Source organism: Pinus tabuliformis, chromosome 8, assembly GCF_031772625.1.
Source record: "Pinus tabuliformis cultivar Carrire ecotype Pingquan chromosome 8, CPIR1, whole genome shotgun sequence".
Lineage (NCBI taxonomy): Eukaryota > Viridiplantae > Streptophyta > Pinopsida > Pinales > Pinaceae > Pinus > Pinus tabuliformis.
In genome coordinates this window covers 1,289,537,393-1,289,560,374 of record NC_142294.1, presented here as the reverse complement: position 1 = coordinate 1,289,560,374, position 22,982 = coordinate 1,289,537,393, and the positions used below count along the sequence as shown (strand labels likewise).

General features: G+C 35.3%; 2 protein-coding genes and 1 long non-coding RNA gene across 3 annotated transcripts; 1 reads left to right on the top strand and 2 right to left on the bottom strand.

Annotated features, from left to right (window-relative positions):
• Window positions 1-9,134: 9,134 nt before the first annotated feature.
• Window positions 9,135-10,685, bottom strand: LOC149240167 (G-type lectin S-receptor-like serine/threonine-protein kinase At2g19130). The gene has a single exon (XM_089370088.1). The coding sequence runs from the start codon at window positions 10,683-10,685 to the stop codon at window positions 9,135-9,137; it is 1,551 nt and encodes a 516-aa protein (XP_089226214.1).
• Window positions 10,686-14,567: 3,882 nt separating this feature from the next.
• On the bottom strand, window positions 14,568-16,306 carry LOC149240166 (G-type lectin S-receptor-like serine/threonine-protein kinase At2g19130). Its single transcript, XM_089370087.1, has 3 exons — window positions 15,096-16,306; window positions 14,794-14,894; window positions 14,568-14,752 (listed from the first exon to the last, which is right to left on the bottom strand). Exons 1-3 carry the CDS (start codon window positions 16,304-16,306, stop codon window positions 14,568-14,570), a joined length of 1,497 nt encoding a protein of 498 aa, XP_089226213.1.
• A 1,878-nt stretch (window positions 16,307-18,184) lies between these two features.
• LOC149240165 (uncharacterized) lies at window positions 18,185-19,497 on the top strand. The gene is made up of 4 exons (XR_016245501.1): window positions 18,185-18,329; window positions 18,433-18,505; window positions 18,590-18,697; window positions 18,820-19,497. It is a non-coding gene; the product is annotated as an uncharacterized LOC149240165 (long non-coding RNA).
• Window positions 19,498-22,982: the final 3,485 nt, after the last annotated feature.

Here is a 22,982-nt window from a genome sequence, read left to right as displayed (position 1 = left end):
TACCATTTTCTAGAATGTAGATTAATCTCATGTTCTCAAGAGAAAGGTTAGTGAACTTGATTCATGATGAGAAAAGTATGACCATTACTCCAACAAATTTATTTTATAAATAATTTTATCCTATTTTAATGTGGTTAGTTATTTTTCTTATAAAATATATATTATGATTTTTTTATATGTTATTAATAAAATAAAAGGTTATAAAATATATATTATGATCTTTTTATACGTTATTAATGAAATAAAAGGTTATATATATATATATATATATATATATATATATATATATATATATTTATATTTGGTTTTATTGTTTCATATATTTTGGTTTCGTGTATCCAGAATTTGTATTTTATTTTTCATTTTTTAAACCGTAGTTAGTTTTTTAAAAAATATTTGAAAACATATGTACAAGGTTTTTAGAAACCTTAATTTATCTACATATCTTGGTAAATATTTCCTCCTCAAATGTATTTCAATTTGCATTATACTACTTTTTTTTTAATTTATTTAAAAACAATTAATTGTAATTATAAATATTAAACATGAAAATGTATATAAAGCATATATATAAATTAAATAATTGGTAAAAAAGTATTGAAACACTTATTTCACCATACATCTCACATTGTCAAGGTTATAAAACATCATAAAAATTAAATAAATTATAATTATAAAAAGTCAGCAATAAATTTCCATATTTTAGTTAATACCATGAATTTTTTTCTAATTTATAAAATTTATTATAAAATAAATATTTTAATATCTATCTATATTTATTAACAATTTAATTTATATAAATATACTAATTAAATTAAAATTCTAAAAATCTTATTTTAAAATAAACACTCTTATTAGTATTATAATAATAAATTAATAAAACACAAAAATTAAATATTATTATTAAAAAACAAACTAACCTACTACCCTCCAAAAATATAAAACAAACTAACCTACCTAATCTCCAACGTGTGAACATAATTTGAACCCATAATAACTACTAACCTTAACAAAAAGATAAAAAGCAAATCTTAAGGAAAATATTATATATATATAGATAGATATTTAAAGTTTTCATGCTATACATTCACGTTATTTTATTTTATTTTCAATATACTATATACATTCACCATTATTTTATTTTATTTTCAATATATTATATATCATTATTAACATAAAACATTTAAAAAATGAATGATTAAAATGCAATATTATTTTATATAAAAATAAATTTAAAAAATAGTTAATTTATTAATGAAATACAATTTAAGATGCAATAATTAATAATTATATTATTTTTTGTGTACAAAATATTATTAAATAAAGGTTATATAGTAGCGAGTATCTATCTTTTAATTTAAATATAGTTTAATGAAACAAAATATAAACAAATACAAATATTTCATCGCAAAAATAAAACAACTAATAAAATATTATATTGTTGAATGCCATCACCAAAAATTAAGAAATATGATTAACTAATATTGTTTATATTAAAATACATATAGCTATATGTGTATTTTATTTTTTATTAATATATATAATTGTCGATAATTAAATTTATTAAGATATGTTTTTAATATAATAATAAGTCACCTTAAATTGAAAATATTGTAAAAAGATTATAATTCATAAAATAGAAAAAGAAAAAGAAATAAATAAAAAAAAATAAATAAAAAGGAAATAAAACTAAAAACAAAAAATTAGTAACTAATAAAAATGGAAGTTATTAAACAACCCATAATAAGACCTCAATCAATCACTTTACAAATAAATAAATTTCATTAATAATAAAAAACAATATAAATTGAATTCCTAATGTTAAACTATGGATGAGCGTCATAATTTTTTGGTTAAAGACAAACTAATATCCAATCAAAGGAAAAACTAAATGCGTTATACCATGCCTGCGACAAGTATAACAATAATGGAAAATACCCATGGGCAATGCCTACGTTGCAATCATTTTATCCAGAATGTGATTCTAAGTCTTTCGTTCATCTATTTAAAAATTTTTAATTGTGAAGTGCCACTCTTGGCATGATTCTATTCTACTTTAGACTTGCGGAAAATATTTAGATATAAAGGAAAATGAAGAGAGAATACTCAGTGAAATGCTACAAAGTATTCAAGGGATGATCATAATTGTTGTTGTGTGCATGTGCAGAAGTATCTTTATCCCGGAATAAAAGCACAATACTATCGGTTTTTAAGGAAAAGGTTTGTAAAGAGAGGGGGCACGTCTATTATACCTTTCAATATCTGCATCGCTTGACTCATCGATGGCTTCATATCTTTGTCGTCTTAGATTACCATCCTCCAACGATGACAACCCTTTTCACCTGCTTTGCATCTGCATCATTCATAAATTTATTGTTAAGCATTTCCATCATTGATTTGAGTTGCAGTCCACACAGGAAAGTACACTTGATCACTGGATTCTGAGTCCATGTTTATGTTTCTTTGCCCTGCAATTATTTCAAGCAATGTCATGCTAAAACTGTAGACGTCAGCCTTTACAGTGATTGGTATGCCAGAGAGCCACCATGGGGCCAAGTACCCTCTTGTTACTCTAATGGTCATCAACACTTTACTATACTATTTGTCCATAAACTTTGCCAACCTGAAATTGACCACTTTGGAGCAGAAATTGGAATCCAGAAGGATGTTTTTTGGCTTGATTTCACAGTGAATGATGCAGTCCCTGCACTCTTCATGCAAGTATACAATTTCTCGGGAAGTCCCCACGGCAATGCTAAAGTGTGTTTTCCAATCCAGGAACTTGTTCTCAATCTCATCAACATCGCCTTGGCTTTTGTGGAGTAAGGAGTTGAGGGAGCCATTAGGCATGTATTCTTAGACCAAAAATCTTCTTGAGCCCTCGATGCAAAATCCACGCAACCTAACCAAATTTACATGTTGCATAATTCTGATGGTGCTCACCTCCATATGTAGTAGTTAAGGAAGTGGAACCTACGCAACACGAACAACCTGACCTTCTACACATGCAACATAACCCCCAGGAGCCACCCAACCTATCCAGGTTACCAACCCTTGAGAAAAACTAACTTTTTGCTACATTAAAGCCTCATTGGCTCCCTTGACATGGGAAGCATGCGATTGGGACCCTCTAGTCACCCCCATGGAAAGGCATGTGTGCGACCTTAGACTTTTCCAGGTAGTTCTGTGCCAGCGACTCCCGTTTCCATGCCACTTCTTTAGGGCCAGGACTCAGGCACTTCCCAAAACTCCATGAAACTTACAGAAATGAAAAATAGCATTAAAAAATGATACGAATGAAAATACTTGAATAAACCCCTACTAGCCATGACAGGAATTTTGTCAAACATGTCACAAATATGTATTCTACACTTTTAAACAAGAAATATAAGCATAGGGGTCTCATACTTATTTTATAATCACTAAGAAGCATTGATTTCTCATCACAATAATTGCATTACCATATATTAATTGTACATTCAATGATTAACCAAAACATGATGAGAGCCATACATTTTCACTGTCATAAAACTCTTTCATAACCACAATATAACCAATAAAAATATCAAGGATATAACAACCATCTAAGCCTCATATAAACAAGTATACTTACACATAAAATACCTAGGATAAAGAGAGATCTTATTGATGATTGCATAAGTTGACCAAGTATGAGACTTCCATGAACCACCCGACCATAGACTAGGCTAAACCAAATCTCTCTTTCAGCTAGTCACCCCCATTCCATATTCCAAGCATGAATGTGGGATCTCATAAAACAAATCAATCAAAACCATCTAGGGCTTTCAAAGGCCAAACTAGCTCAACCCTCAACCAATGATTCCACCTCATGGTCGGACATCACTAACCATCACCGGATTGGTCTCTACCCAAGTTTTCCAGGGCTCTAGAGCGCTTGTTCCAACTAGGGCTTCCAAGACTAGTACCTCAACCCACAACTACCGTCGAGCTTCTAGAATGTTTGTCCAATCAAGGCTTTCAGGGCTAGTAACTCAACCCACTAAGGGCATTCAAAGTGTTTTTCCAACCAAAATTTCCAAGACTAGTAAATCAACCCAAGTTGTTATAGGTCTTCAAGAGTGTCTATTCAACCAAGGCTTTCAGGAACTAATAACTCAACCCACAGCCAAAGACACAAGAAAACCAAACAAAAAACAAAAGCAAAACCCACAACACCATGACTATCCAGGAAATGGAAAGGCTAGGCAAAACCACTGTCAATCCACGAAATCTTCCATGCCAATGATACATCATAACCAAATAACCACATGCATATGTCATGCATGGCAAAAATAGAAAGGAAATCATACATTCAACTCAGTACCTGCAAGAAAGACATGATGTAGGTGTTGATTCCAATGTCCTCTTGCACATTCCTACTTTTTCTTTTCCTTCTTGCTCCAAATCTAAAGTATGCCACACTCCTCCAAGAGTTCTCCAAGTAAACTCTAAGTGTCCAATAGTATGATAGAGAGAATAGAGAGAGAGCTCCAACATTGAACTGATCAAAAGCCATGAATTGATCCTCATAAGCCTTTTTATTAATGAGGCCTCTATTTTCTTCATTTTCCTTCATTTTCCTCCTCACATGCAACCTTTGACCTTTCACCTTCTTTTTGTCCTAATTTCCATTATTCTCATAAATAAATGCCATTTTGTCTTTCCAAAGCCTTAGCCATTACCTTTGCCAATTTCCATAGCCATTAATTAATCACAAGTGATCCTCGTCACCATGTTTTTGCTCAACATTTAGCTTGGAATATGTGTCCCATGACCAAGGTCTTATTTTTCCTTTATTAATTTTTACATGGAATTTTGACTAGGGTTGTTACACCAATCACTGATTCCCAAGCAAGGAAAATTTTAAGGATGGAAAATTTTCTTGAAGTTTAAAAATATTGGTGAATCTCACTAATCCCAAATATGCAAACTATAAAATTTTCATTGATATATTTGTAAAATTATTCAAATTTATAATGATTTTATATATAGTCTCTATATAATGTTGGTGATTTTTAGGGTAAAATAAATTTAAACTCTTAAATTTGGGTGAATCACCTTTTATAAAAATTGGAAATTGGTGAATCTTTTTTGTGGAAAAATAATGGAAAATTAGCCCACTAGACGAACATTAGCCCATAAAATTTTCCATGCTCCCAACCTAGTCGAGGTCGACCCACAAATCTACCCGCTAGTTACCTTTTTAATGCTTTCTTGACCCCTGACTCCCAACATTGGTTGGGGTCCCAATGTCTGACCTCCGACTTAGCCGAGGTCAGCTCGAGCCATCTTCCTACTCCCTCTTGCATTGCCCCAACCCCTGACCTCTGACTTAGGTCAAGGTCCTAACCTCTGGCCTATGCATTAAAGACTTACAAATTTTGTTGTTTTTCTAGCATTACAATGCATTCCAGTGATAGTTTTCTTCAAGGGTTTTTTTAGCATTCTAAGGGATTTTAAGGTCTGATAACCACACATTGGGGCCACTAAACTCTAAGGGAAAATTCTCATGAACAAATGATGATCATTCCCTCAAGGAAAGTCACCAAAAATATAGTTCCTTTTAAGAGTGATTCTCCTAAAGACACAGAGGAACAAACAACTCTATAACAACATGAAAATTAGCCTTCTTGGCTCTATCATTCTATCCAACTGAGATATAGTGAACATAGAAGCACATGGCCATGCATACATTCATACCCAAGTGAAATAGATGCACTAACTAGTGTTATTAACAACAAGCATACAACCATGGAGTTAGCAATGCAGAAATTACAACACTTCTATGATAATAAGGCTCAATTCATAATATTCAGTCATCATACTAAAACAATTAGACTATAAGGACATTCTCCTCGTGGCTCAAACATATATCACTAGCGTAATCCCAACACTAATAGTAGTGAATCACTTCCCTGCATCATAATGTTAGTATAAGACTAATAACTCCGTGAAATGTTTGCATTTATCCACATAATCTCATGTGGGTAATTATCAACCATTCAATATATAAATATAAGTGACAAGCCATCCCATGCATATAATAAATGTATTAACCATTCAACAAGAGTCACTCCACGGAATCCAACTTCCCTTTCCTACAAACAAGAAACCACATTCCTTGACAACAACATAGAAATATAACCCATACAATGAACATGTGCACCTCATTAACATGAGCAGTCAATAAAGATACTCATGCTAAAATTTATGTAACAGTTAATATGCTTTACATGCCATTCCAGTAGTACTTCATAAAAACAATGCAATGCATTCCAAACCCACTTTCTAGCATATGTAACCCATTAAGGTTCTCAACCTAGACTTCATTACCATTACCATACCAAGGAACACACATGGAGGAGAACATACATCTATGAGAAATATGAGCTCTTCATGTGCATAATAGGGATGCAATGTTGGATTAAATACATGGGAATAAACCAATTCATTCAAGCTATCAAGGGATGATCAACATATATATATTATCCACAAGGAGACTTTGGTTTTGCATCAAAAACATAGGCAACTCACAATTCATAGCCCCATTGCTTGATTCCAACAACTCTTCAATACTGCAAAGCAACATAATCAGTTAGCCTACCTAAGCAATGAAACTCAACCCAAACTTCAAACAAGAATAATATCAGCTAACATCAGAAACGAAACACTCATTAGTGGCCATTGAGAACATGAAACATCCATATTCACTCACACATACTTGCATGGATCATTACCATCCATTCAACAGATAAACATAAGTAAGCCAAACCTATCATGCAAGAAATAACACGCCATTCCTTTACACTACAAAATGATATCTACACATGAGTATGTTCTAGGAAACATATCTTGGATTACAATGAATATGAGTTCGAGACTTCAACTCTACACCCAACCATAGACAAGATGCAACCAATCTACTTACAATTGTCACCATCAAGCTATATTACAAGGGTTTGAGGTGGTCTTGCCCAAGGGAATAAACACCATTCTACGAGTTGAAATAGGGACTCCAAAGGTTCCTCTTCCTCCACCCACAAACTACTAAACAGTTCACCGATGCTCAGGAAATTCAATATTCCAAATGCATCCACCCACTAACTATCTAATAATGGCTAAACAATTAATGGAGAGAACTAAAGGCTTGTTGTTGCATGTATCCACCTTTGTGTTCTCTCTCTCTCTTTTCCTTTTTTCTTGTAAGTTTCTTGTCTACAAATTCAAGCTTCTCTACTCTTTTTCTTATGGATATGTGATGGGTGAGATCAAACTTACTGCTTTTCTTCTTCCTACAAACTTCAAGCTTTCCCATATTTTCTCTCCTCTCTCCACTTCAAACTCTCTCTTATCGTTTCGTTTTCTATGGTTGTCACTATTGAGTCGAGATCCCTTCCCAACTTTGTTTCCATGGCTTGTAGTTGTTTCCCTCTCACTCTTTTTGTTGTATCCCCTACATAATCCGAGCTCTCATTTTTTTCATCTATCCACTCAAAATCTGTAAATTAGAATCAACCCTCCCCTTCCTTGCTTGTTCTGCCCTCTACTAACAAGAATTCCTCGCATCTTCATCCCTTCCTTTTTTTCTTAATACATGGTCAGATTTAGCGATCTCCTATGTAGAATTCGAGCTCTCCCCCTTTTTCTCTATGGACCTCTCCTGAAGTTGAGCCTCTCCTCTAAAAAATGTTGTTGTTGCGTAGTTCATATGAGTCAAGAATCGGCAGCACATAATTTTAGTCCTCTTGCTGTGTGTTGGGTTTCCTAAGCCAACATGGGCTTTGTCCTTTATTTTGTAGTTAATAAATGTGCCAATGTCGTTCTATTCAACACACAATTCCAGTGCAATTAAGGATTAACAACCAACCTTCAATGGTTTTCCAAAACTATATATCTCCTCCCTCTAGTAAGTAAGCTGCATTTCCCAAGCAATTGACCTCCCTATACCTTTTGGAATCAGTGTTCCTCACTCAACCCATTTAATTTTTAAAATTCAATAACATGATGAAATTACATGGTCAAATCAAGCCATTCACGGGATTGGTTGTTGCAAAATCTCTAATGGTGGGGTAGATGTTGGAGAAGCTAGTCGAATTAGATAACTAGCACAGTCAAGTCGAAAAAAACATTTTGTAAGTTGATCGACAAACGTGTTAAGTCAACAACTAAGTTGTGTCAAACTAAGTTTGGTCACACAATTAAACTGTTGTAACTCTCTCGACAAGGTATAAATATTTGCAAATGTATCAATGCCTTAGTACTTATTGGCTTTTAAGAGATATAATACAAAGTGTGCTTCCATTATTTCTCTGCTACTTGTGTCTTTTCCTTCTCCCTTTACTTATGTTCTTTGCTACGTGAATGTTTGAAGTACTTAATACTAGTAACCAAACATACTTTTCCTTAGATTACAGATGCCATGCAAGTGAAATTTACTTGTAAGTTATTTTCTAAGTCTCTCTAGACATTCTCTTAATATGTTTGCTTTTAGTTTGTACTTGAGGCTTCCAATACATTTCTCTATTGGGATGGTAATGAAATTCAACAAGGAAGAAACTATGGCAAAATGGTAATGCTAGGGACCATGATCCCAATCCCCTGGAATAGATTACACATACACTTCAAATAAAAAGTCAAATGGGTAGTTATTACTATTTTCCTTCAATGTGATTGCATAATGTAATGGGGATATTTCTCATATAAATATTGTATGCCATCCCATTATTCAAATTCCACACCCACTCCATTTAGGCAACTACAAAGTCCTTATAGAAAATTGGTAGAAGAAAAATCACTCAATGAGATATTTAACATGTTAAATTTTTTTTTACCGAAGACCTTACCGACGCAATTGTTGACATATGGGATTTCTTCATTTTTGCATTAGTGTTTTTGAAAAGACTCATCATATTCAAATCATGGTTTGTCTTACTCAAAGCAAGTAAAATAGTTCAGTGAATTTACCACAATAACCACATCTAGATTAAATTATATCAATTACAAGTGATGGTTCAATAGTTAAAAGTAGATGTCATGGTGTGTTTATGGAACAATGAGGGACATAATTCAATGCACTATAGCTGGAAAGTGAAGAGAGAATACTCTGTGAAATGCTACAGAGGATTCGAGGGATGATCGTTGTTGTTGCATGCACGTGCAGAAGTATCTTCATCCCAGGAGAAAAGCACCAGATTCTCGGGTTTTAACGCAAATGTTTGTAGAGAGAAGGGAATTAGTGGGAGAGGGGGCATGTCTATAATACCTTCCAATATTTGCAGCGCTCGACTCATCGATGGCCTCTCATCTTCGTCTTCCTGGATGCACCATCCCGCAACAATGGCGGCCCTTTTGACCTCCTCTGCGTCTGCATCGTTCTTCAATTTCTTGTCCAGCACCTCCATGGTGTTTCCGCCATTGAATTGAATTGCAACCCACACAGGAAAGTACACCTGATCGCTGGATTCTGAGTCCACGTCCATGTTTCTTCGCCCTGCAGTTATTTCGAGCAATGTCATGTCGAAGCTGTAGACATCGGCCTTTACAGTGATTGGTAGGCCAGAGAGCCACTCTGGGGCCAAGTACCCTCTGGTTCCTCTAATGGTTGTCAGCGCATATTCTGTTGCAGACAAACCAGGGTGCCTACACCACCAGACAAATAGAAGCACAATGGCCAGAATAGCACCCAGCCCGCCCACGACGCCGCATACTACGCTAGCCAGAGTCACCTTGGTGTTGGCATTATAGTTTTCGGTCAAATCGGAGCCATTGAACCGTAAAAAGAGAGATATCCCATTGGGGGTATTGTAGATATCTAGCAGTTCTCCAAACCACATTACACACATCTGCGAAGAGCCGTTATCAACGAAGGCATATGCAATGCACGAACAATTGCTGAGACAGGCCGCCTGGCACTGCCCTTCCCCTCTGTATGGAACCCCTTCAGGGGGCATAGATTTACCACTCAACTCTACAAATCCATCGTTGGTTGTCTCATTTCTGCCGTGGATGCATCGTAATGGCGTCTTCCGAACACAGGCGCTCGACCACTGTTGAGACTCCCATCCATCGCGGTCTTTAGGGACAAAGCCTATCACGCAGTTGCAGGACTGGAGATTGTCATTGTTACATGACCCATAAGCGCTGCATACGGCATAGACTTTGCACTGATCCTTGGGCTGTGCCCAGAACATGCTCCATTTGTTATTTCCGAGCATAATGTACACTCGAAGTTGTCCCTCCTCTCCCACGACAAAACACGACAGAGAGGATGTGAAGTTGGGTTTAACAGAAATAGGGAAATACTTGTAGGAACCATTATTGAAAAAGTTGAAATCGTAGATGTAATTCTGCGTCATCTCCAGAATTTCGTTGAATATTTGGTCATTCCAGACACCTCTTTCCCAGTACTTGATTTGATTCTTCCGCAACAAAACATATTGGTTGGATCCTTTTGGATCCATCCGAAGGGAGAAGCGTCCAGGACTCGGATCCCAAGTTCTCCTCCACGACGTCATAGCCTGGCTCATACTAACCTTCATCCCTGGAAACCATGTATTTCCCGGATGGTCAAAGCTCTGTGAGATGATATCAGAGCTATTCTTGGAACTGATCAGCACAACCAACTTACCAGAATCCATTATCACAGCAGAAGAAGGCTTCTTCATGTTTCCTTTATTGGACCAGAGGATGGATCCCCGATAAGACAGGAGGAGACTACCGTCCTCTGTGAGATTGAAAACGCCTGAGTTGTTCTGCAGTGGCTACTCACTGTTGGCCACCCAAACAATTGTCTGTGGTGAGGCCGTGGCAAACCAAATGCCCACGTACCAAATTTCTATGGTTGTCACTGTTGATTCGAGCTCCCTTCCCAACTTTGTTTATGGCTTGCGTTTGTTTCCCTCTCACTCTTTTTTTTGTATCCCCTACAAAATTTGAGCCCCCCTTGTTTCCATCTATCTCCTCAAAATCTGTAAATTAGAATCAGCTATCCCCTTCATTTCTTGATGTACCTTCTGCTAACAAGAATTCCTCGTGTCTTCATCCCTTCCTTTTTTTCTTAATACGCAGTCAGATTTAGCGATCTGCTATGTAGAATTAGAGCTCTCCCCCTTTTTCTCTATGGCCCTCTCTTGAAGTTGAGCTTCTCCTCTAAAAAATGATGACCCTATTTTCCCTACCTATTCTTTTCTTTTTTGTTGCTACATAGTTCCGTCAACGCAGAATCTGTAGCGTGTGATTTTTGTCCTAAGCCAGCATGGGCTTTGTCCTTTATTTTGCAGTTAATAAATGTACCAAATTTGTTCAACACGCGATTCCAACGCAATTAAGGCTTAACAACCATCCTTCAATGGTTTTCCAAAACTATCTATCTCCTCCCTCCATTAAGTAAGTTGCATCTCCCCAGCAATTGACCTCCCTATACCTTTTGGAATTTGTGTCCCTCTCTCAGCCCATTTAATTTTTAAAATTCAATTACATGATAAAATTACATGGCCAAATCAAGCCATTCACCGGATGGGTTGTTGCAAAATATCCCCTTCTTCAAGATGAAGGCCGCTTTAAGGGTGGGGAGATGTTGGAGAGGCTAGTTAAATTAGACAACTAACCAAGTCGAGCCAAAAAAGACATATTGTAAGTCAGTGGGCAAACCTATTAAGTCTACGACTAAGTTGTATCGAGCTAAGTTTGGTCGGACAATTAGACTATTGTAACTCTATCGACATGGTATAAATATCTGCAAATGTATCAATGCCTCAGTACTTATTGGCTTTTAAGAGATATAATGCAAAGTGTGCTTCCACTATTTCTCCGCTACTTGTGTCTTTTCCTTCTCCCTTTAATTTTGTTCTTTTCTACATGAATGTTTGATGTCCTTAATACTAGTAACCATGCATACTTTTCCTTAAAATACAACATGTAAGTAAAATTTACTGTAAGTTATTTGATAGGTCTCTCTAGACAGTGTCTTAATATGCTTGCTTTTAGTTTGTATTTAAGGAGAAGAAACTATGGCAAGATGGTAATGCTAGGGACCAAGATCCCAATCCCACCTGGAAGAGATTACATATAAACTTCAATTGAAGGGTCAAATTGGTAGTTATTATTATTTTCGTCAAATTGGTAGTTATTACTATTTTCCTTCAATGTGATTGCATAATGTAATGGGAATATTTCTCAATATAGATATTGTATGTCATACCATTATTAAAATTCCACTCCCACCCCAATTAGGCAACTACAAAGTCCTTATAGAAAATTGGTAGAAGAAAAATCAAAATTGGTAGAAGAAAAATCACTCAATGAGGTATTTAATATGTTATTTTTTATTTTATTTTTATTTCATCACTAAAGACCTTACCGATGCAATGGTTGACATATGGGATTTTTTCATTTTTGCATAGGTGTTTGGAAAAGACTCCTCATATTCAAATAATGGTTTGTCTTACTCAAATCAAGTGAATAGTTCGGTGAATTTACCACAATAACCACATCTAGATTAAATTATATCAGTTACAAGTGATGGTTCAATAGTTAAAAGTAGATGTCATGGTGTGTTTATGGAACAATCAAGGACATAATTCAATGCACTATCGCTATGAGCAGGAAGTGGGGCCATGGAGTAAAATTTTGAATCTTTTCAATTTTACTGAAGAATGGAGAATATCCCATTCAACATACCGAGTGCTAGCTAGGCGATATTGCATGTAGAGGGGAATCACAACCGTGAAGATCCATAGGTGGTACACAAGAGTGGGATGAATCTCCATGATGAGGTGACATTGAAGATATTTTGAAAGGGAAAGCCAACAAGTGGAGAAGAAATCATCAGGAGATAATTCAATTATGGACCACCAATCAAGCAGGTTGCATGGGATAGTTGGAGGATGGTGTCAAAAACTATTAAGGTAGTTGAGCCGACATGGGAGACTCGTCAAGCTGGACAAAATCTGGATGAATGATGACAAGAACGACATTGCAGGTGTACAAAAGGATGAGATTTATTTAGCTTGGGGGTTGGAGGGTTGGAAGGAAGGCAGGTTGAGCTCAAGGGAGTTTAGTTCAGTCTAGTTGGGTCTGTAGTTTAGTCAGTTAGTCAGTCGATGAGTTCAAGTGGTGAAGAGTTCTGTCAACCTGAGTTTTGTTGTTCTAGAGATTGTTCTCATTGGCTTGTGTCTCTTTAATGGTTTTATATCTGAATGTTTAATGCTTGAGTCTCTATGTTGGTCCTATGTATGACTATTTGATGTGTGCATGGCTAGTTAATACTCTATTGTGTTGAAATCTATCATTGTCTTTGCTTATAGTGTATGTAAGGCTAGTGAGTCAATTTATGGAGTACATTTTTGTAGCACACTACGCATTGTTTTGAAGGAATAATGGAAGTTATGTTTGGGGTATTCTCTATATTTTTTAATGTTTTTATTGGATCCCAATATGTGAATTATGCATATTCTATATTGTTGCTTTATATAATTAATGTTTTTAAGCCTATGCTTTCATAAAATGTTATACAACTTAGAAATTAAGTACACTTTTCATAACCATGTCATTTATATTTTATTTAGGAGTATAAGAAAATAATTTATAAACCTAAGAAAACCTACTTCCAATAGTCTCCCAATAGTCTCCCATATGCACCTCGAGTGAGTATTCATCCACTTTGTGGGTGACACTGAAAAGGTCGATGCTTGAGAGGGTTTTGTTGGTCGATATTTCATGCCAACCCAAGTTTGACTAACGTTTCTTTCCAACGTAATGCTTAATGGATACATGTTGGTTAATGATTAATGGACTTTGGCACTCAAACATAGGAGTTGAGATATGGCTACATATCTAGTAATTGAGAAACATTGTATCAACAAATTGAAAATATGAATATGATTTAAAGTTTAATATTATGAATATGATTTAAAGAGAGTTTGGTATTGATTTTAGGAAAAATAAATATAGAAATTGAGGTATAAGCAAATGTAGGCATTTTGAAAAATATTACATTAGTAAATTGAAAATGCGAATATAATTTAAAGTGAGTTGTTGATTTTATTGAATGTTTCACTTATATCAAAATTTATAAATATTAGTAACTTCCAAACTCTTAATTTATAAATATTAGTAACTTCCAAACTCTTACTATTAAGTTGAGTAGGGACAGTTAGTAATTATTTTTCTATGAAGTAAGTGTGACAATTACTTTAGAAAAATTGTTTCACAAATAAGTTTATCTTATTTGAAAATACTTTAAACTTATTTGAATATGCTTTAATTGTTTTGCTTTTGAAAATGATATATTTTATTTTTTAATATATAATTTTGACAACAAAAAAATCTTGAAATTATATTTTTAGATTTTAATAAATTCCAATAAAAAAATTATTTTTTCTAAAAATTAAACTAAAATTTTGATGTATACTATTTTTAATAATGTCAATTTATTATAATAATTTTTTAAAATATAATTAATTATACTAAATAAAAAATATACACAAACAATATATGTCCACAAACAACATCTACCTGCCAAAAAAAATCCTAATAAAAAAATCACATTATAAACCAAGCCGCTCAGAAAAATTCTTCGTTGCAATCTGCAGCTCTCTGTAACTGAAAAGAGTAAGAGAAACCGATGCATATTCTGTTGCAGACAAACCACGACGCCTACACCACCAGACAAATAGAAGCACGATGGCCAGAATAGCACCCCAAACAATATATGTCCACAAACAACATCTACCTGCCAAAAAAAAATCCTAATAAAAAAATCACATTATAAACCAAGCCGCTCAGAAAAATTCTTCGTTGCAATCTGCAGCTCTCTGTAACTGAAAAGAGTAAGAGAAACCGATGCATATTCTGTTGCAGACAAACCACGACGCCTACACCACCAGACAAATAGAAGCACGATGGCCAGAATAGCACCCAGCCCGCCCACGACGCCGCATACTACGCTAGCCAGAGACACCTTGGTGTTGGCATTATAGTTTTTGGTCAAATCGGAGGCATCTAACCGTAAAAAGAGAGATATCCCATTGGGGATATCGTAGACATCTACCAGTTATAGAAACCACATTACACACGTCTGCGAAGAGCCGTTAGCAACGAAGGCATATGCAGTGCACGAACAATTGCTGAGACAGGCCGCCTGGCACTGCTCTTCCCCTCTGTATGGAACCCCTTCAGGGGGCGTAAATTTACCACTCAACTCTACAAATCCATCGTTGGTTGTCTCATTTCTGCCGTGGATGCATCGTAATGGCGTCTTCCGAACACAGGCGCTCGACCACTGTTGAGACCCCCATCCATGGCGGTCTTTAGGGACAAAGCCTGTCACGCAGTTGCAGGACTGGAGATTGTCATTGTTACATGACCCATAAGCGCCGCATACAGCATAGACCTTGCACTGATCCTTGGGCTGTGCCCAGAACATGCTCCATTTGTTATTTCCGAGCATAATGTACACTCGAAGTTGTCCCTCCTCTCCCACGACAAAACGCGACAGAGAGGACGTGAAGTTGGGTTTCACAGAAATAGTGAAATACTTGTAGGAACCATTATTGAAAAAGTTGAAATCGTAGATGTAATTCTGCGTCATCTCCGGCATTTCGCTGAATATTTGGCCATTCCAGACACCGCTTTCCCAGTACTTGATTTGATTCTTCCACAACAGAACATATTGGTCGGATCCTTTTGGATCCATCCGAAGAGAGAAGCGCCCAGGACTCGGATCCCAAGGGCTCCTCCACGACGTCACAGCTTGGCTCATACTAACCTTCATCCCTGGTAACCATGTATTCCCCGGATGGTCGAAGCTCTGCCAAATGATATCAGAGCTATTCTTGGAACTGATCAGCACAACCAAGTTACTAGAATCCATTATCGCAGCAGAAGAAGGCTTCTTCATGTTTCCTTTAGTGGACCAGAGGATGGATCCCCGAAAAGACAGGAGGAGACTACCGTCCTCTGTGAGATTGAAAACCCCTGAGTTGTTCTGCAGTGGCTGCTCGCTGTTGGCCACCCAAACAATTGTCTGTGGTGAGGCCGTGGCAAACCAAATGCCCACATACCAATTTTTAACATTGTTGTTGTTGATGAGATTGAAGAATCCCAAAGCGAACTTCCCGCCCTTAGAAATGCGCGTCTCATTGCCCGTCAAAGAGGCACGCAACACAATGCTGTCTGAAGCCGCATCACCCGATTTAATATGAAGTAGCAGAAGGAAGAGCAGAAGAAAACAGGAGAGAACCTGTGCGACTGGGTGTTGCTGTATCATGCAAATTCTAGTAGCCATTATGAAATCAGTTAGCTGATACAAACTAAAACGTAACAATCCCGACCTTATTATGTGTGCGTTAACGTAGTCCCGACCTTCGATCTTATAATCCCTCCAACTTGAACGAAGCAATAGAGTGAATCATTACTCAATTTTCACGAGTCAAGACCGTGTATGACTTGTCTTCGATTGTCAACTGAGTAATAATTAAATCGACTCGTAATTTTCGGGGAGGATGATTCGTGGAATCATTCTTCCACCTCCGTCCACATTTCTTTTGTGAAGAAACAAATTATAAATTTTTTTTTATAATATATCTATATATTATATAAAATTAATTCATTATATATCTATATATATACTAAAATATTTTACAATTTTCGATAAAATTTCTATAATTATAAAAGTGACCAATATCCACACTATGCTTATTTTAATTTTAGATCTACCAAAACCCAGAAAGAAATGGAATCTTTTTCGGGATGAAAATCTCTTTCAAAGTTAAAAAAATTTGATCCCTCTAAAGTCTAAACACTTGATAGATTTGGAGTTAAGAATAATATACCCTAATATATTTGAAATACTTAATAAATTTTACATAAAAAATTTACCTCACATAGACATTTCAACTATGATATCAACTTATATAATTTATATTTAAAAAATACTTGAATTTTTATTTGAATAAAATTTACCTTATACAAAAACAATTTAACTATGATATAAATTTACATAATTTGTGTGTTCAAAATTCTTATTAATTTTCAGTTGAATAAAATTTACCTCATACAAAAACATTTTGACTTGATATTCAATTCTTAACATGCTTTTCTGAGGTAACATAAATGTACTTAATCTATGTATATGAATTATTTCAACTTTAACTCACAAAAGCATGTTAACCATTAAATATCAAGTCAAAATGTGTTCAAAATTCTTATTAATTTTCAGTTGAATAAAATTTACCTCATACAAAAACATTTTGACTTGATATTCAATGCTTAACATGCTTTTGTGAGGTAATATAAATGTACTTAATCTATATATATATGAGATATTTCAACTTTAACTCACAAAAGCATGTTAAGCATTGAATATCAATCTAAGCTATTTAAATTTTAGAAATAGTTTTTTTTTAATTTTCAGAAAATTTAAATTTTTTTATTATAAGAAAATTTAATTCACACAAAATCATGTTGAACTATCATATCAATTTACTTAATTTACATATCTCAAATACTAATTAATTTTTACTTTGATAAAATGTACTCCACACAAATACTTTTTAACTATGAAGTCAATTTACTTAATTTTTGTATATAACATTTTAGTTTGGTAAGTATTCAAAATTTATTGTCACACCTCTGTTACTAAATACATATAAAAAAAAAAAAAATTAATGTGTGTATAACTTAGCAAGTTAACGATTCGCATTATCATACCCCTGTTACATTTATGTATACATATTACTCTAACGACCTTGCACATACATTACACAATATACATGTTGTCATTGGTCATATATTTATCTCTGTTGACTTTGGGTTTCATATACCATGTGGCATTGTAATGTATTATTTAGCTGGGCATTGGTGTAAGCCTGCCCTTGTGACAGAACCTTGTTATACGTTATCAATAGTAATAAGAGTTAATATGGCGCGGCCCTTGATGGTCCTGCCGCAGCAATTACAGGTGCCACCTCACCTCCGTCTTTAAGACATCCGTCCTTACCGGGGCAGGTGGCATGGCCTGGCTTCCCCGGCCATGTGACACCTTGGAAACGCAGATTTTGGTTTTATCGCCTTTGGTTCCCGCCTTACTTCGACGGCTCGGATCTCATCCAGAGATCGGATGGTTGAAAATCAAGCAAGGGTTCTATGCGATACTTAAACGTCAAAGCACAGACTTAGAGCTCATTTGTGTCCGCGGTCTTTCCGGACCCGGCTCACTGCTTCATCCTCAACTCGAATACACCAGCAACAATTCTTCGTTCTGCAACAGCCTCAGAGGCCACAATCTGCCCATCAACAAACCCTCACAGGTATTGGTCAAAGGATATTTGTTTTTACTATGTTATTCAGTTGTTCTGGCTACCATGGCGTTTTCCTAGGATCTTATACCCCTTTTCTTGCCATGATGTGCAGCTGAGGCCTGCGGCCTTTCGGATGGAAAACAGGCCGGACACACACAGCGGCACACCTCTCCGGTAATCCCCAGGTATGTTTCGACCATCGTTGCTCTGTTTTATGGTGAAATAAATAGAATACAGGTCATAATAAACATTTCCGTGGTTTGGTGCAGACCACTTCCCCTATGCGGGTTTCCTTGTTTCATTCATTGGGTATTCTCTGAAGAGAACCTTACTGTTTGCCTTTACTATATAGACTGGCCGTGACAACGACTTCGCTGGTTAGTTTATTACTCACGGCAACATTCGGGTTCTTTATACTCGTTTTTCGTTTTCTCCATTTGATTAATAATGCTGCCCTTGAGGCAAGTCTGATACCCTTACTCTTATACATGGTATGCAGATCTGGTCTCCACGCACAGATCTGGGCATGAAGGTTTTGGGTTTTTCCCTATTGAATGTGTACTGTTATTTCCTTTTAAAGCAACACCGTTCGGTGCTACTTGTAATTCGTAAACAGAGATTAGACTTTGTCAAACCCTCAGAGTATTATTTATGACTGTTGTTATATGATTCCGAATTGCTCTTTCGATATTTTGAACAGAACATGGGGTTTACATTTTGTTGCTGATTCTTCTTGTTTCACAATGGCATTCGCCTATATATTGTCAAGTTATGATGATAATCTTGTTTATGTGCTATGTATTTTCTAACGCTCTTTATTTTGCTAATATATACAATATGATTTCAGTGGTTGTAAAGCGTTGTTAAGTTGGCTCTTCTCTGTGTGGAAAAGATTACACTACATGCATGCTTACAGAATTCGTATTGTTTATTTATACTCGCGGTTCTCATTTACAGCTCCAAATGCACAGAGTTTTTGTGTTTACATATACTATCTGTATTTCATTTATAGCTCTTAGATACACTGGGTTTCTTACATTCGTATGTCCACTGTGTGCCGTTTCTAGCTTGAATACACAGGGTTTATATTCATATGTCCGCTATGATCCATTTATAGCTTTACATAACAGGGTTTTACATTCATTTCATGTCCGCGAGTACGGTGATTTGGTGACATAGGTTAAAAAAATGCAATACGATTTCCATTCTTTGTTTATACAGTCCACCAATATTGTTTAATACTCAGGTTATTGGTTATTTATGCTAACAACTATTTCACCGTCCCTCCATCGACGGGTAGCACCCGACTACATTCGGCGCATCTCTAACCAGATGCGGAGGACGAGTCCCTCGTTCCTTTGTCTGTCCACAGCTTTTGTCAGGACCTAACAAAATAAGTAAACCCGAGGTGTTGCGAAACACTGGGATGGGGAACGAAGCGGGATGTACTGGATTTTTAGCACGTACAACCATCAAACCAGAGACCAAATCCACTGGTATGTCCATTGTATTCTGTTTATGCATATCCACCAAATCGTTCCGTCCGTGTCCTTACTCTGTGTCGTTTGATCCGATATCATGTTCGGGCCAAAAGCTTCAGCCTGCAACTTTTAAGATGAGCACGGTGACAGATATGTTTCTTGGGCAAGCAGCTCAATCTAGTGAGTGGGAGCATAGGTGTGTAATGAGCAGATACCTTTTTTCTACAATTTAATATGGGTAAGTTATTTAATTTAATATGAGCGGATGTGTAAGTTAATTTATGGAGTTGATACATATTTTTTTAAAATAAAAATAAAGGAAAATAATATTGACTATAATTAAAAATATGAATATAATTAAAAATATGAATATGCTCTAAAAGTAATAAGAAATTAAATTAAAAATATGAATATAATTAAAAATATGAATATGCTCTAAAAGTAATAAGAAATTAAATTAAAAGTAATTAGAAATTAAATAAAAATGTGTGAATAATATGTTTAAATTTTATATTTTTAAAAATAATTTCAACAATAAATTTAAATAAATTATATTTGAAATTCTATGTTAACTAATAAGAAATTAAATTAAAAGTAATTAGAAATTAAATAAAAATGTGTGAATAATATGTTTAAATTTTATATTTTTAAAAATAATTTCAACAATAAATTTAAATAAATTATATTTGAAATTCTATGTTAACTAATAAGAAATTAAATTAAAAGTAATTAGAAATTAAATAAAAATGTGTGAATAATATGTTTAAATTTTATATTTTTAAAAATAATTTCAACAATAAATTTAAATAAATTATATTTGAAATTCTATGTTAACTAATTTATGTCGGAGTTGTCTATAATGCGACTTTTTGAGATTCCGGTGACGGAATCCGGTGGAAGAAATTGAGATGAAATCATGATTTGTTGCAGTTAAAATGGTTTTTTAACTGCATATTCAGATTCAGCACCTTGAAAAACTCGTGGGACGCTTTCATTGTGCAGAAACTAGTTATCAAACTTCGATTTCAATAAATTACTGCCGGATTTTCACCAGAAAAAATCGCCGGAAAGGCTTTCAAAAAGTCGCGTTAAAGACTACGGCATTTATGTCCATGTCTACTTTATATATATTTATGTATAGATTTTTTTTTAATACTGTATATAATAAAATATTCAAAATAGACTATCAATAAAATATTTTAATATGAATTAATATTTTATAGTTAAAAATATATTAATAATAAAAAAAATTCTAATTTGTTTAGATAAAATATTTCTATGTAAGTAGTGATGCCCATTTCCAAGGTTAACACAACTCACTAACCAGCAATGGCTCCCAGTGACTTGGCGTGAGGGTTCAACAACTTGGGGCAGACAATTGCAATGGATAAGGGGAGAAGGGGAGTCCATATCTGTGCAAATAATGGGTAGATCTTGGCTCGGGCACCCATTAAATGCCGCTTGCAGGCGGCCATGAATTCAGCTCAGCAGGATTGGGAGGGAACGCAGACGGCAAGATGGCTCATCCTCTTGTCGCCTACCAGTCTAATCCCCATTAATGTTTTGATTAACACCCACATTCGGGTATTTTAAATATAATTATTACAATACATACATATTAATATAAATTAATATATAAATGTTAAGATAAATTAATATAGATGTTAATATTTGCGATATTTAATTTTTTATTAAATTTAAAGTTCAAATTTCATAAAAACAAATCGAGAGTAAATAAAATGAAATTTAATTGAGATAAATATTAAAAATATCTCAAAAGAATTTATTATACAATTTGATCATGATTTTATATGATTGTTTTAAATGATTATACATTCTTTTTTTTTTTTTGCATGTAAGAGTGGAGCCATTTATTAATTGAAATAACAAGATTACATATGGTACACATCCTTTACAAGGGTAAAGACCATCAAAAGACAAACCCGTTCATGATAAATAAACAACACGGTCAACAAAACCCAAAACATTACACAACAAATTTAGACGCTTCATCTCATTCTCGGAATATTGCACATCGTAGTTTCTGCAAGTCACAAACACTTGATGGTTGCAAAATGCGAGAGTTAACCTCTGCCATTCGATCAAACCTTTGATTTGATGGTTCATAGTCCATCGCAGCATCGCAAACCTTGGCACATCGCAATATTGCAAAATTGGTTTTATTGTTGACCAGACTCTTTTACCGAATGTGATTTGTGATTAAATCTCTGCCGTCAATCTGGTTCTTGATTCAACAGTTGTCGCACATTGCATCAGGAACTTGCGTGCCACTCAACCACTTTTCAGCGCTGATATAGATTATGAACCTTGTTCTATAAAACTTCAGGTCTGCCCGTCGCCACCACTTGATTCCTACGAAATGCAAGAGTTAACCTCCTCCATTCAATCAACCCTTCGATTTGACGATCCATAGTCCATTGCAACATCGCAAACCTCGGCACATCGCAATATCACAAAACTGGTTTTATCGCTTACCAAACTCTTTTACCGAATGCGATTTACGATTAAATCTCCGCTGTCGATCTAGTTCTTGATCCGACGGTTGTCGCAACATCACACCCCGGAGCCACTTAACCACTTCCCAGAGCCGATATAGATTATGAACCTTGGTCAATAAAACTTCAGGTTCGCTCTAAGACTTAACCTCCAACCACTTTAAAACTTGATATCCAATCGATGGCGGATGCACTTAAATCCTACGGTCTGTGGCCGTTCAACTAGCACGCAAGTTATAAATAGCTGAACCCCTATAGTTACTTGTGACATCATCATTTGGAAATAAGAACGATGGTCAGGATCTATTGCGGCACTTCAACCAGGCTCAAGGACTTCCACCCTCTCCTACTCCTGCTAATCTTTTCCACCATTTATGTCCGTTGATCTTACATGATCTAACGACTCATGTGCATCGTTACCTCACCTCTTATTCCTTCTCTTCACTTCGGGTTTATGTCGTTCCTTCAACTCCCTCTAGTCTTCCTCTTTCTCATTATTCATGGTCTGGAAATACGCCATGTCTTTGGCTGCCTATCGTTGACAATCATCACGCAGTTTACTAGAGGGTAAAGACTCCCGGTCGTACTGAATATAGCATTCCTTACATAGCACTCGTTCATTTTCCAGACGATTAGCTAACATATTGGCTTTTCTTCGCACATGA

Excerpts from the sequence above, each read along its gene's own strand:
- LOC149240167 (XM_089370088.1), bottom strand. The coding sequence starts at position 10,685 with ATGAAGAAGCCTTCTTCTGCTGTGATAATGGATTCTGGTAAGTTGGTT.
- LOC149240166 (XM_089370087.1), bottom strand. The coding sequence starts at position 16,306 with ATGGCTACTAGAATTTGCATGATACAGCAACACCCAGTCGCACAGGTT. Across the intron at positions 14,895-15,095 it reads GCTAACGGCTCTTCGCAGAC|GCGTCGTGGTTTGTCTGCAA; the intron begins GTGTGTAATGTG and ends CTGGTGGTGTAG. Across the intron at positions 14,753-14,793 it reads GAATTTTTCTGAGCGGCTTG|GTAGATGTTGTTTGTGGACA; the intron begins GTTTATAATGTG and ends TTTTTTTGGCAG.